General features: G+C 39.3%; 1 protein-coding gene across 1 annotated transcript in view; it reads right to left on the bottom strand.

Annotated features, from left to right (window-relative positions):
• The window catches only part of LOC127446431 (angiopoietin-4-like), a 60,922-nt gene extending 48,251 nt beyond the window's left edge, over positions 1-12,671 (bottom strand). Inside the window, exon 1 of the mRNA XM_051707333.1 lies at positions 11,243-12,671. Coding sequence (XP_051563293.1) covers positions 11,243-11,554 — 312 coding nt within the window. The 5' untranslated portion in view covers positions 11,555-12,671. The remainder of the gene's footprint in view (positions 1-11,242) is intronic.
• Between the last annotated feature and the right edge of the window lie 2,863 nt (positions 12,672-15,534).

Genomic DNA, 15,534 nt, shown 5'->3' with positions numbered 1-15,534 from the left:
TGAAACACTTGCATAGTTTTGATAAAAAATTGTAACAGTATATAATCAATTAAGTTGATATTCTGACAAGGGATTGGCACGCCTATGTTTCAGAAATGAGTTTTGCATTTGTGGAAGGTCTCTTTGGGTTAGACACTGTGCAAAAGTGAACCATAAAAGCCAGAGTACATTCAATGAAGGGCTAATGAAGGGCAAGCTGAGAGGATAGTGTTTTCCTCTTTGCATTGCACAAATGCTATTGGGTTCCATATTTCATGATTCGTCATAAAACCCTATTTTCAATAGGTAGACACACACTAATGTGACTATACAGTCATTTATATCACATACACAATTAACATAATATAAAACACGCTCTAACAACACCGCAGATGTCTGTCACAGTACAGATATCACAGCATTATTTTCTGTACAGTTGCTTTGAGATTATGTGTATTGTGAAAAGTGCATGCCACACCCTCAAAACAGATATGATTTCATCAAACACTCTATCAGATTGTCAACGTGTTTCATAACCAGATACATTTTAGAGGTAATGAGCATTCCGTCAAACACTCTTTAACACGTTTCGTAATCTGATTACTTTTTGGAACTAATGAGCATTCCGTCAAACACTCTATCAGAGTTTTAACACACGTTTTGTAATCAGATTACTTTTTGAAACGAGTAACCATTCCATCAAACATTCTATCACAATGTTAACTTGCTTCATAATCTGATTACTTTTTGGAAATAACAAAAATATTGTTTAATACGCTATCAGAATTTTAACTTGTTTCGTAATCTGAGTACTTTTTGGAACGAGCAAGCATTCCATCAAACACTCAGAGTGTAAACGTATCTTCGTTTGGAATCAACAAGCATTCTGTTTAACACTACCAAAATGTTAATATGTTTCGTAATCTGATTATTTTTTGGAACAAACGACCATTCCATCAAACACTATCAGAGTGTAAATGCGTTTCATTTGGAACTAACAAGCATTCCATTAACACTATTAAAATGTTAACATGTTTTGTAATCTGATTACTTTTGGAACTAATGAGCATTCCATCAAACACTAATCTGAGTGTTAACTGCTTTGTAATCTGATTAATTTTTGCAACATGCATTTTGTCAAACAATTATCAGAGTGTTAGCGCGTTTCGTAATATGATTACTTTTTTGAAGTAACGAGTAAATAAAAAAAAACTTTTTGAATTAACACCACAATGTGTTACTTCTTCAAATAAGTAAAGTGCATTTCTTTTCTATTTAATAATAATACGTTTATTTTACATAGCGCCTTTCTGCCAACTCAAGGTCGCTTTACAATTCAAACAATTCAACACATAAGAGAGAAAACATACAATGCAAAAGTGAAAGACAACACAATACAAAAATAACACAATATAAGATATAATGGTATATCAGACAGGATATCAGCAATTAACCAAGAAAAGTTAAAGATCATGGAAACAGTTAATGAAAAGGTAGGTTTTCAGTTCGGTCTTGAAATCAGAAATGGTGGAGATATCACTGAGAGTTTTTGGTAGCGAGTTCCATAATTTGGGGGCTGCAACACTAATCGCCTTGCCGCCAAGTGATGACAGCTTAAAGAGGGGAGTAACAAGAGAACCAGAGCCAGATGAACTGAATGCACGAACCGGAGAATAAGGGTGAAGGAGGTCATTGATGTATTGTGGAACAAGTCCGTGTAGGGCTTTGAAAGTGATGAGGAGGATTTTATATTGAATCCGATAGGAAACAGGTAGCCAGTGAAGGTTATGGAGAATAGGAGTGATGTGAGAAAACTTTTTGGAATAAGTGAGAACCCTGGCAGCCGAGTTTTTAATATATTGAAGTTGTTGAGTAATTTCTTGGGGAGACCAAAGAAGAGAGCATTACAGTAATCGAGTCATGAGGTGATAAAGGCATGAACAAGGGTCTATGCATCTTTGGAACTGAGGATGGGACGGAGCCTGGCAATGTTACAGATATGAAGAAAGGCAACTTTAATGAGAGAGGAAATGTGAGAAGTGAAAGAGAGTGAAAAATAAAAAATGACACCTAGATTGTGTGTGAGGGTTGGACCATAACTCCATCAATATAAACAGACAGACAGATTGTAGTATGTACTGGTAAAATTATTGGTACCTACAAGTAGGATGTCCGTTTAATCAGTATTAAGTTTTAGGAAGTTATGAGTCATCCAGTCCCTGATTTCTAGAATGCAGGCTGTTGTATGAAGCGGGGGGTAGAGGGACAGTGGGTTTGGAGCGGACATAAAGTTGTGTATCGTCAGCATAGCAGTGGAAGACCATGCTTTCGAATAATTTGGCCAAGTGGGAGTATGTAAATAATGAAGAGTAAAGGGCCAAGGACAGAACCCTGAGGAACACCTTGGGAAACTGGAAGAGCAGGGGACTTTGACTGCTTGATGGATACATAGTGCTGATGGTCAGAGAGGTAGGAGTTAAACCAGGTTAGGACAGTACCAGAAACACCAATAGCAGAGAGGTGAGAGAGAAGTATGCAATGTGAGATAGTGTCAAAGGCTGCACTAAGATCTAACAGAATAAGCATTATGAGTTCACCAGAATCAGCAGCAATTAGCAGGTCATTAGTTACTTTAATTAGTGCAGCCTCGGTGCTATGTAGAGGACGGAAGTCAGATTGGAAAATTTCAAAAATGTTGTTGGTAGAAAGGTGGGAGTGTAACTGTGAGGCAACAGCTTTTTACTGCAGTTTGGAGAGGATAGGGGAGGTTTGAGATAGGGTGGTAGTTATTGAATTCAGATGGGTCCAGACCAGGTTTTTTTTAGGACTGGGGTGACAGCAGCAGTTTTTAATGGGACTGGTACCATACCAGTGCAGAAACTCCTATTAATTAAGTGAGAGATAGGTGTTGATATTAGAGACAAAGAGTGTTTGAGCAGTGAAGTGGCAGTTTGTAGGGTTGGAATATTTGATTAGTTAATTTATTTATGCCAGACAAGATACAGGTTATGGTAGTTAAACAGTTAGTGTTCATCACACGGGGAGGCGGCCGAGTATACAGTCTATTGGGCCAAGTGGATGGAATAGCAGAAGCAGTTGAAGAGTGAAAGGAGAAAAAACGGCAGGTGGAGCAATGAATGTAGCGGGGGCGATGGGCAATTCCAAGCGCACTGTAAATTTTATAGTAGCAGTATCAAGTTGTGGTCGAATGTTCATGCAGTGAAGTTGAAACGATAAATAACTAAGCACCATAACAATGACGCAACAGAACAGCCGGGCTAGAGCTGAGGCTCTTGCTAGTCCAGTGGCAGATGATTTTATTCCAGTTATACTCTTATTCAGATTCATAACAGATGGTGCTAGAGGTATGCAGAAGGGTTCAGGGCATAATCGCTACTTAACAAGGTTAATATTGACGCTAACACCAACTAGCAAGGCAACAAACCTAACCCAACCAGACAGTGGAGGACGGATGATAACCCACCATCCAATGTCAGTCCGCATCAGACTAGCAAGAGAGTGGAGACTCACTCACCAACTGAGAAGAGAGTGGTAAAGTTGAGAACCCACTGGGGAGCGCCAATGGCAGGCAGTAGATGTAATTAGTAGCTTGTAGGAGTAGCAGCAGAGCCCCGAGCAACTTCAAGAGTCCAGCCGCTAAAGAAATCTTAGTCGTAGGAGATAAACCAGGGAGAGATAGCTCAGAGTAGTTCGTCATAGACCAGTTATACAAGGAACACAAAAGATAAATGTAGCTTGTAGCAGGTGCTTAGCAGTACTCGCGAAGATCGATCAGTAGGTGTATAATTCAGAAAGGTTTGTAGTAGTCCAGGAATCCAGGAAAACGATGACACTTGTAGCAGATGCTTAGCATTACTCTTGGTGATCGACCAGCGGGTGAATAATCCAGAAAAGTTCATAATAGTCCAGAAATCCAGGAAAACAATGACAATGGATGAAGCGCTTAGCTGTAGTAGTAACTTTACCAGGAGCTATAGTATCAAGCCACCAGTGCAACTGCAGGTAGCGACAGAAGAATAAACAGTAGATGTCCAGACTGATTCAAAAGATGCACAAAAGTAAACATCCAACGTGAATAAAAGGATGCACAGCATGTAGAAAAGTTAGAGAGTTTGAAAGGTGTAGCAATGAGAAGCGGCAGCCAAACACGCACAGCGTACTCTCAAACAGAAGTGACGGCTATTTATTTACTGACAAATGAAATCGCAAAACCTCTCCCTTTTCACATTGTATAGTCAGTTGTCAGTGACTGGACCAATGCAAGTTCAGCATATAAAACTAGACACCCATAATTCTAATTAACAAAACTGTCTACACTACAAGTGGCGTAGCATTTAATGTAACATCTCCAATTGTGGTAGCAGACCTGCATTTCAGTAATATTTTAATGTCAGCTGAATTTGTTCAGTAGTGTGTAGTTGATACAGTGCTGGTGCCAAAAAAGCTGCAAAGTTCATCACTATCAGTGAGGCTGTTGTCACTCTGTAGGAGTTCTGGCTCCACTGGAGATCTCCTAATGTTGACTAATGTCAGTGAAAGCAACACGACTGAGCCCACACTCAATTCTTCCCCAAACCCGACAACTTTTTGCTCTCAAAGACACTTCCCCAAGAATGATAAACATGGGCTAAATGTTTGTTTAACAAGCCAAAGCCTTGTGCTGTGATCTGAGCCAAACTCAACATACACACACACGTAGTCACACAAATAGAAATATGGAGAGAGTTAAAACTTATAAAAGACAAGCACTCACATATATACTGTACATTAGGGTCTAAAAGTTGAAGACAACATTGACAATCTGGGATTAAATTTTCATTTAAACCTGTAAATTAAAAAAGTTTTAGGATCAATCAATGAAAAGTTATGACATAAATTGGAGAAATATTTAAGGTTCTGAACTATGTGTAGGTCACTAATCAAATGCAAACAAATTCATGAGATTGACCATGTTAATTCTTTTGCGAAAAAGGACAAATTTCCATTGAAGCACACACAATGCTCTTTGGAACATTTTCAAAGCATTCAGGGATAACATAGAACATCAGGTTTTGCACAAACTTGTCCATCCTAGCTCAAATGCATGCTGTCATTACAGCAAAAGGGCGAAATATTAAAAACTAATACATTCTCAAGTTTATGATTTAAATTATATATATTATATATATATATATATATATATATTCATATTTATATGATGTATTGATTTAGAAAAATGCTTTTTCACTCGTGGTCTCAGACTTTTGGATCCCTGTGTTCATGCAAACACACACATTTCTTTTTCTCTTTTTTTTAAATCACTCCTGTTGTGCGTATTAATATTTATACTAAAAGTATTGCTGTGCCACTGGACTCCTGCAGAGATCCAGAACATTTTGAGTTTAACGAGGACAGTAAAATACTTTCCCTCTTGTTTTCCATTTTCTCTTTCTACCTCTAACAAGCATTTGGCTTGAGCAATCATTGCTGTCAAAAATTTTAATAGAATTCAACAGCAGATTGAAGTGTACTGTATGTACAACTAATTGAAACAGACATTAAATTCTGTCTAGACCAAAAGTTATGTCACAACAGTCATGTTTACAACATATATTCAAGTTTTGATTACTTGGACCAGACTAGTCTCTAATTCTCCAATGGGTTCCCCAACATGTTTGTATGTTTCCCTAAAGGGTATGGCTTTTATTTTAAGCACCAGAGAAAATTCTTTACAGGAACATGTGCTGAGTGAGAATTTGATGTGCACGGCTCTGATTCGGCACATTGATAGTGAGATTAATCAACAGTCCGGCTCTTAGTCAACTCCGAAGGAAGCCCCACAACCGTGCATTTTATGGGGTCATTAAAGACAGTACCAAGACACTGTAAACTCAGCAGGCTTCCCATGTTCCCACCCTCTCCGCCAGCAATCCTTCCTTCAATCTCTCAATTCTCCATAGAGATATAAAATGAGTAATAGACCAGAGAAAAAAAAAACTATTAACAGAGACACAAGAGGCTTGTTAATGTGATGTTGCATTAGCAGGAACAGCACATATTAAAGCCAGTCACACACTGAGAATTTTTACTGCATATTTAAAAAAAAATAAAAAGATTGTTTCTTTCATTTTCGTAAGTAGTTCTTTTATGGAGTAGCTTAATAACTAAGTCACCTTTTCTCAAACTGTTTAGAGTGTGTTCAGCTCTAAATGTTGTTTTCAGACCGTCCAAGTAAACTCTTGGAAATTAACATTGATTGCAGTGATGAATGCTCAGCCATTACCAAATTACAGGTCTTATTTCAATTGTGAGGCCTTCTGACCTTTGTCATATTGCCAATAATTAGTGGTGTTTGATAAGCCGAGCATCACTATTATTGCTCATATTAACGGTTAGGGATTCATACTAAACTCCTAACCCTAAGTATTAAACGTGCTGAAATTAATATTTTTTGAACATCCATGCTTAAAATATCCCAAAAACAGGTGTCTTGAGAAATCACAGGTCTCTGTGAGCACTGTAGAAGACCCTGTAAACAGCAAAATAAGAGTCAGGGAGAGGTGGCTCACACTTTTTTTAGCCAATCACAAAATGTATGGCAAGCTGAAACATCTTTGGAGAGTGGGGCTTTGGATAGAATGCGTGCGGTTGAGGCGAACTCTAGCGGATGTTAGAAAAACAGCTGAAATCGCTTACAGCAGCTTTAGACTTCATTGCATAAATCTCACAATCTTTGTGCAATAGATATGGGTAGCTAGGTTTCCATCCACATATTTTTATGCCAATTTTGGGATATTGCATCAAAATACTGAAAGGAAACACAAAGATGCGGGAAAAAACTCAAATAGGTTCTTAAACCCGAAGTAGGAATTGTTTTACATTTAATAAAAGAGCCACAGTGGCTTCAACTTAATTTTTTTTTTCGCACCAATTTCCCCAGAAGTAAAAATGTTGTTCTATTAAACACTGCATGATTTGCATATTATTTTTGCGAAATTTTTCATAAATTAAATTCATAATTTGGATGGAATCATGACTAGTGATACCTCAAATTGTGTAGCATGTTGAGGAGAGGTGTGCTATTACTTTTCAATTAGCAGTCAGATTACGATTTTTGCCTGGCAGACAATAAAACAGGCACATGCAAAAAAATCCCAGATTTACATTGAATGAGGGTCCCGAGCCATATCTAGACTAGGGACCAGAATATCATTAACTGCTTTCCACTATCGGGTCAGTGCAAGCCAGGGCTATCAACTGGTCAGCCGGACCAATAGCCTTGGACATCGAGCCACGAAATCAAAATCGATCTGCGTTCCCACCATCAGGCCAATAGTCCCGCAGTGCTGCACTAAAACCCACCCTTAACACGCTGCCCTGGTGCCAGCGTTACACACCCCTCCAATTTACAAGCAAGAGGGAAGCTCAAGCTGAGGTATCATGTTATCTGGTTATCTAGAATATTGAGTTTTTACCGTTTGTAATCATTAGCTAGCTAGCAAGATAAGTTAGCGTTGACAACTCACTGACTTTAACTCCCATGGTGTCCCGAGTGGTCTCTCCACTAATAGCAGGACAATGTCCCAGCACACCATCCATGATCTCGAAACATGGAAAGTTTTTTCTTTGGGCACCGCTTTGTCCATTGTGAGTTTTAACAGATTTTTACTGTACCGTTGCGCGCTGGATACACAACCTGGCAAGTTCGGAATTGACCCTGCCTCACTCCCCAATTGGCCTTTTTTGGCCTGAGGGTAATCGGTGGGCCAAAGGCCATTGGCTCCGAGAAAGCTCCGAGGTGACATGATGAAGCCCCGGAAGTGACAGCGGGAATGCAACTGGCCCTGGCACGCACTAGCACACCCTCATTTGGCCTGACAGTGGAAACGCAGCAATTGAGACTTTGAGGCCAGAAAGCAACCACCCAGAACACCCTAGCAAGCAACCACCTGGCAATGCCCTATAAATCACCCCGAACACCCTAGCAACCTAGCAATGTGCTAAAAACCACTCAGAACACCTTGGCATCATGGCATCAAGTTTTGCTCTAACAAGCACCATTCACATTTTCTTCAATAAATGTAAAAATCTACTTCTCCATAATACTTGTATTGTGCGACCCCACATAGTGGAACATAAGCTAAATGAATCAACATAAAATAAGATGCCTAAACTAGTGCACATAATTTTAGAAATGGCAAAATTTTCTTATGAAATGTTTGTTATCAGCTTCACATTATCAGTTGCTTCTTTTTCCTCGACTGGTGGAATCGTGTCACTGGAAGGCAAATCCAAAGTGTTTTTCTCTAAACCAGTCAGAGTATTAAGCTGAAAGTTTGTGAATTGAGGTTTGTAAAGTTCTTGCTTTAAATGGGACGTACAATCACTAATCCCCCTGGCCTTTGAAGAACTCATTTCCAGAGAGCTTTTGGTTCAAGGTCATTAGACAAAAAATAAGCAAAGACTTAAAATGGCTCCTCATGCTATCCATATACCCCTATATACACACCATACACCACCCGCACTCCTCTTTCCTCTTTCAACTATTTGAGTCAGAAGCAAGGTATGTCGTCAATTGCTTGTGAATGCAGTTATCAGGTAAGGGGTGAGCTGCGGGAGCAATCTAAGGGAGCATATTCGTTTAGTTTCAGTCATTTGCCAGTAAACTAAACACTCCTCCTCTATAAACACTTTGCCCAATTATACAGCCATGCCAACACATCTATCAGACCCTCAAAGGATTTGAATAAACTTGCATAACACCTAACATTCAAGTCAGAACTTTCAGGGGCCAGTTTAAATCATTGCTTGTGTGCAAGTTAGAATTGTAGACCCATGAAAGATTTTCAGAAACAATTAGTCAGTATATACAGTGGCCCCAAAACATATCTGGACAGTGTGATGAGGAGGAGGGCGTGGCTGGGCCATGAGGATGCATGCCCGGCATGGAGTTACCTAATCAGCGGGAGGGAGATAAGGGAAGAGCCGGGGATACCAGAGAGATGGTGCCTGCTTCCTCCTTTCCCAACCGAACAGAGATCCATTACATTGATCTCTGTTCAGTCAGGAAAGGAGGAAACAGGAGCCTGATCCACATTCATCAAGACTTTAATTAAACAGAACATCAAACTGAAAACACAGCAACATAAACACACACACAAAGTGACCGTGTATGTCTCTCTTGCGCTCCCTCTGGCATCCATGGCTTTTCCCTTATCTCCCTCCCACTAATTAGGCAACTCAGCATCGGGCGTGCATCCTCACGGCCCGGCCACGCACTCCTCCTAATCACAGACAGATAAGTTACACTTATGTTAGATATGTGAATGTCATTGCATCAGACAAAAAAAAATAAAAAAATCAAACCAAGTGAGGATAAAGAAGGAGAACAAGCACAGACAAAAAGTCAAGATGAGACAAAAAGTATTTGGACACTTTCTGGTTGTCAGACTTTAGTGTAACATGTCCATAATTAAGGTAATGGACTACACCTGTGGTTACTCTGAATTCAGAACTTGAGAGAAACTGACTTCATACATCTACTTAAAATTGCCTTCACACAAGTTGGTTCAAAGTAATTGCAAAAACGATTTAGAAAAGTGAAGTTAGTTCTGAGAAAAGCTCTAGGATAATTTGTTTGCAGATGCCATTAGTTTGATATTTGGTATCTAATGCTGTGACATTCAGAATCAGATATTTTAAGCATGGTTTAAGTGCCCAAATACATTTTAAACACTCCCTTTTATTGTATAGAAAAAATAAATGCAATGATAGTGAACAGTGACTAAGGCAACCTAACAATCCCCCTCTGTGCTCCACAGAAGGAAGGAAATCATATGGGTCTGGAACAATATGAGGGCAAGAACATTATGACAGAATATTTTTTTTTTTGGGTGAACTATCTCTTTAAGTATTACATACTTATTGCTTTTTACCATCAATTTAATTTAAAAAAGAATTCCATATATTTGGCAATGAAAACAGCAAATGTTTATAATTAAAAAGGCTCTTATCATGATCTGACCTCTTCTTAACCAGAGTCAAGGTTCACGCCTCTTCTTTGGAGGTGTGAATGGACTCCCTTTGAGCAGTATAGATTGTTAACTTGGGTGGTGCACTGAACACACAGACACAAAACACGCACACATGGCAAACTTTCACTCGGCACTCTAACGCTTCATCCATTCATTAGCTCAATTAGTGTCAGCTAGCAAAATTCCCTTGAAGTGCCATTCAATCAATCAATCAATCAAGACTTGCATTCTTCACATTTGAATGGAGCAATAAATCAATCTGCGGTCACTTATGGAGATCAAATGCTTCTCTGGTGTTGTCATCTGGCTCCTGTTTTAATTAAGAGAAAACACTCTCGGATTATTGCTGAAAAGATTTTCTGCAAGCTTACATTGATGTCTGAAATGTTGCTTAATCACTGCACTTGAAAATGGAGATTAAATTGCATTTGTCAGTTCATAGAAATAGCACATGGCAATTTGTCAAATGACCGTGTTGCCTTTCAACAGGATGTATTTTTTGATTTTATGCAGTATTAAGTGTTCAAACAGATTATTCCTCTCATTCAGCTTTCATAAATGTACTTACATCGCTCAGTTTCTCAAACCCTGTCAGCCATCTGGTTTTTTGGCCACTATCTGCAGCCTAACAATTCATCTATAGAAATATAAATGGGCTACAGGTTTTTTCAGATAATAACCTCTGAAATAGGGCTGTACATTTTTGGTCTGACCAATATCTGATTAGATTTGATTACGATTATTTACTAAATGATGTAATACATCAGGGAATCTGAAATCTGGTCAAGATTTGGATGATTAGATTATTTTGGTCTGATTCATATTTATGTTTTACATTTTATATTCTTTATTTTCATAATTTTATTATGCTTAAGACTTTGTATTTTAGCATTTTCCTGCTGCCATAGAGAATGATGTCATACGAGCCTGTTGCCTCATAAGCCGGCTAAATCAGAAGTACTTTTTGCCAAGCTTTATCGCCAGTCTTCAACAGTACTCAAAATGTGTCCATTTTTTTTTAGGGAGCGTAAAGCTTAAATCCTGAGTTTCCCACTGATAATTACTGTAAAGTTTTGGTGTTCATGTGCACCCATCTTGTAAATACAATCATTCCAACATGACTTGAAGGCATCATTACACCCTTACTCTAAAATACAGCAGGGTTTGAGGAAGTCAAGAAACTAACAATGCTGACAGGCACCAGTATCCAATTAAGATGTCATTCTCACCTTTTGTATCCACTGCGTGTTGTTCTCCATGGCCATCTCCAGATTTTGCAGCTTTTGAGAGGACCACTCACTGTCCCCCGGCGATGCGTCCCGCTGCACAACGTTAGTCCCACTAATCTGGTCCGCTCCACCCTGACAGCTTTCTACCTCTGGCAAGATGAAGGTATAGCTGCACTGCCCGTGCTGCATTCGGTGAAGCTTCCTCCGCCTCTCGCCTCCCCCGCGTCTCTGACTGTTACCATTTCCGCAACTAACCAGGCCAGTCGTCGCCAATAGCAGTGCCAAGTGCCAGCCGCTTCTAGCAAGCCTCATTGCAGCAAGAGCAAAGTTCACGTTTCTGGAAAGGCCACCTGCGGTCAACGGATTGTGCCAACTCACCAGTTCACACTCATTCAGTAGATGAACACATGGCTAGATGTAGATGTGGCTTCTTTCACTTTGTTTTGGGTTGCGTTCTCTGTTGCAAGGACTTTTAATTGGTTTGAGTTCTTTGCTTCATGACCTTTGATGGCATTGGTTTGCGTTCTGTGCTGCAGGACCTTTGATGCTGTTGGGGTATGTTCTTTGCTGCAGGACCTTTAATTCCGTAGGGTTGCGTTCTTTGCTGCTGCACTTTTGATTGCGTTGGGTTGCCTTCTTTGCTGGAGGACCTTTGATGCTGTTGGTTGTTTTTTGCTGCCAGACCTTTGATTGGGTTGCGATCTTTACTGCAGGACCTTTGAAGGTGTTGGGTTGCGTTCTTTGCTGCAGGATCTTTGATGCCACCAGGTGGTGTTCTTTCCTTCAGGATCTTTGATGGCGTTGGGTGCTGCTCTTTGCTTCAGGACCTTGGATGGTGTTGGGTGTATTTTTTGCTTCAGGACTTTGGATGGTGTTAGGTGCGTTCTCTGATGCAGGACCTTAAAATGGGTTGCGATCTTTGCTGCAGGACCGTTGATAGTGTTGGCTTGCGTTCTTTGCTTCAGGATCTTTGATACCATTGGGTGGCGTTCTTTGCTTCAGAACATTTGATGGCAAAGGGTGGCATTCTTTTCTTCAGGACCTTGGATGCCGTTGGGATGTGCTCTCTGATGCAGCACCTTTGATGGCGTTGGGCTGCGTTCTTTGCTTCAGATCTTTGATGGTGTTGGGTTGCGTTCGTTGCTTCAGGAACTTTGATGGTGATGAATTGCGTGTTTTGCTGTAAGGCTCCTTTGATTGTGGACAAGCTCTTGCTTCTTTTAGACACTCTCCTGAACTTCTAGAAGAACTGTGCAGAGGCTCTTAACCTTGAGTAACCACAATATACTCTTAAAGATAGATAAGAAGGGAATTAAAAAATCTAAGAGAAAAGGAGACAGCCAAATTAGTTTCCCAGTCTGTGAGCTCTTAACACGAGAAAAAAGTAAACAAGAGAGGAGAACTTTGCATTCTATCCCGGAGCGGTGTGTGAAATGACCAGAGTGAGAGAGTTCTGCCCTCTTATCTGGGAGCAAGGGAGTGTTTGAGGGTGTTGAGGAGAGGGGGGAGGCTGAGGGAGGTCCATTAACACACGTTCTGTCTCTCGTCTCCTCTGAAGTATTCCCCCCCCCGCCTAGAAGATAGATAATCTTTCTCCGTGTTCTGTGCTGTTCTCAAACTGATTATGGGTCAGACTTTGTTCATTAACAAACATGGAAAAAGCTTACCAAAGTAATAATTAGTAGTGCTTGCTAAAGTAGGCATCTATTAATGTTTATATAGATTTGAAGAAACCCTTAACAGTAAGTATTAAACCTTGGAACATAACTCATCCCATACCGCTTACAGACAAGAATGATACCTCATGAGGCTTGTTGAGGAGAGTTGTGCTATTGCTTTTCTAAGTGATCCTACATATGATTTTTACCTGGCAGATGATTAATCTGTTGGGGGAAAAAAATCCTATAAACTTGAAGGAGAGTCGTGAATATCGTAGAGACTTGGGGTGGGCTCTTTTGACTTTTGGCCAAAAAGCAACTGCCCAGAACACCGTAGCAGCCACCCAGAATACCCTAGCAACTGTAAAGCACTAACTGCCACTCACAACACCTAAGCAACCAAAATGCAACACACTGGCAGCCACGCAAAACACCCTTAAATTGTGGAAGAGATTTTTTTACGGACTAAAATATTTACAAATTTTATCTAAATATTGAACAACTGCTAAAGAAAACTTTGAAGATAAGTGATGCATGACAAATGATGTAGTCATTCAGAATATTACATTATATTATGGGGATGGTTCACCCAAAAATGAAAGTTCTGCCATCATTTACTCCCCGTCATGTTTTCCCAAGTTCCAGTTTTTGAGTGAACTATCTCTTTAAGATGCCACATCTGAACCAGAAATGGCACGGATGCAGTTTAAAGTAATTGCAACGGTTCACCTTCATTTGTAGATTACATAAATGCTTTTTGAAGGCTTATTTCAGACTGCAGATTGATGTTAGTTTTCATGAGACTTTTTAATGCACTATGCCCCTTACCCACTTGTTTATTTTTACATAATTCTTATTTTGGTTCAGTTTGTGGTGAGGCTGTGCTCTTGGGGATAGGGGTCAAACCGAGTGACTCTTTGCCCCGACTGAAATCATTCTCATGGGAAACATGGGACAGAGAGAGAGGCAATGCCAGAACACTCCTTGCAATTACTGAAACTTTAGGGCCCTTTTCTGTAGGTGAAACTTCACCTTTCCTTTTGGAATACCAAAGGCGGATTGATCCTATGTTTGTTTTCACATGTTGTGCATAGCTCTCCTTCACTCTAGGGTAGCTGTGTTTTATGGAGCCTCCATCTCAGTTTTATTAAGGTGTCTTACCAAATAGCATCTATGTAATCATGATACTATGTAATTGCAAAGGATCAACTTAATGTAAGTTTAAGAATGTGTTATAGTTTAATAGCAGCAGTGTTCTGCAGTGTAACATGCTGTACTCCATCTATAACTGTTTTAAATAACATTTTGTTATACTAATGTAATCATTAGGCAGGCCAGTTTACATTTTCAAAAGTAAAGTAGAAGAAATATTTCATGTAGCCTCTTAGTTGCTGTAATATAAGGTCATAAACCCTCATACTACAGCAACTAAGAGGCAACATGAAATATTTCTTCTACTTTACTTTTGAAAATGTTTCCTGAAAATGACCTGAATACAGGTGAATAACTTTAAATAAATAGTGACCAATTAGTTACAGCATTTACAATATAATCTTTACTTGTATGCATTCAGATAAATTTAACCTAACCTAATTTAACATAATCTTAATAAAAAAATTTAAAAAAATTGAAAGTTCAAGTCCATGTTATTTGTAAACCCCACAACCATACTCAGTTAGTTAGTAAGGAATTGTTAGATTCAACAATACAATATTAAAGTTGATGTGTCTATGAATGCACTCAGTTCACATTAAGACTGCATTGCTTTTCTGCATTTCTGTTGGCCTGATTCAATCAGGTCTGCTGAGTCTGTAAGGACAAGACAGAATGTAGTGACCTAATGTAGAATCTGAAGATCAAATCTTTGTTGTACAACAATAGAAAGAGTCTAATTCAGTTCAGACTTGAGCAGGCAGGGAATAACAGCTCCCTGTCAAAAATTATCGGTCCTGAAAATTCACTCAAGGTAATCTGTCTGGACAGTTCCACCGTTGTCCTTTTATGGAGCCCTTGTCATCCTTCAAACTGTAGGATTTAATTTCATTAATTGTGTAAATAGTTTGAGATTTGCTGAACACTTATATTAGACTAAAGTGCATGAATAAAAGAGAATTTATATTGAGGAAATAAAACTACTGTGGTGTTTCACACCCAGAAAATGTATTGTCAATTAAGAAGGTTAATGTACAGGTCACGAATTTAATGTAAATCTAACCCCACATCAAAATTTGGCTTTGTCTTCATAATGATGTGCTCTCTACAGTTAGTACTATCATACATTCTGTGTATTTGATACTGCACATCAGTTTTCACGCGTATATGTCCTTACATGTAATTATTCTGGGTGAGAGCAGCAGCGTGCACTCTTTCAAAGGACTTTCTCTCTCTCTCTCTCTCTCTCTCTCTCTCTCTCACCCGCACGCGTGCTGTATGTGTGTGCGAGAAAGAGATCGCCACACGTGCTCTGCTACTCTCATCCAGAAATATCAATAATGTAAGTACACTTTTAAAAGTAAGTTCCCCAACTCTGCAAATTATTAAATAGTACAAATATTTTATCAGACTCACGTTTCTACGCAAAGCCATTTCTAACTGAAAATGTTGACTATCGAAACAAAATCAAATATGCTAGAT

This window comes from Myxocyprinus asiaticus, chromosome 9 (assembly GCF_019703515.2).
Source record: "Myxocyprinus asiaticus isolate MX2 ecotype Aquarium Trade chromosome 9, UBuf_Myxa_2, whole genome shotgun sequence".
NCBI classification, from domain to species: domain Eukaryota; kingdom Metazoa; phylum Chordata; class Actinopteri; order Cypriniformes; family Catostomidae; genus Myxocyprinus; species Myxocyprinus asiaticus.
The sequence above is the reverse complement of the archived record's forward strand: the minus strand, read 5'-3'. Positions and strand labels throughout refer to the sequence as shown.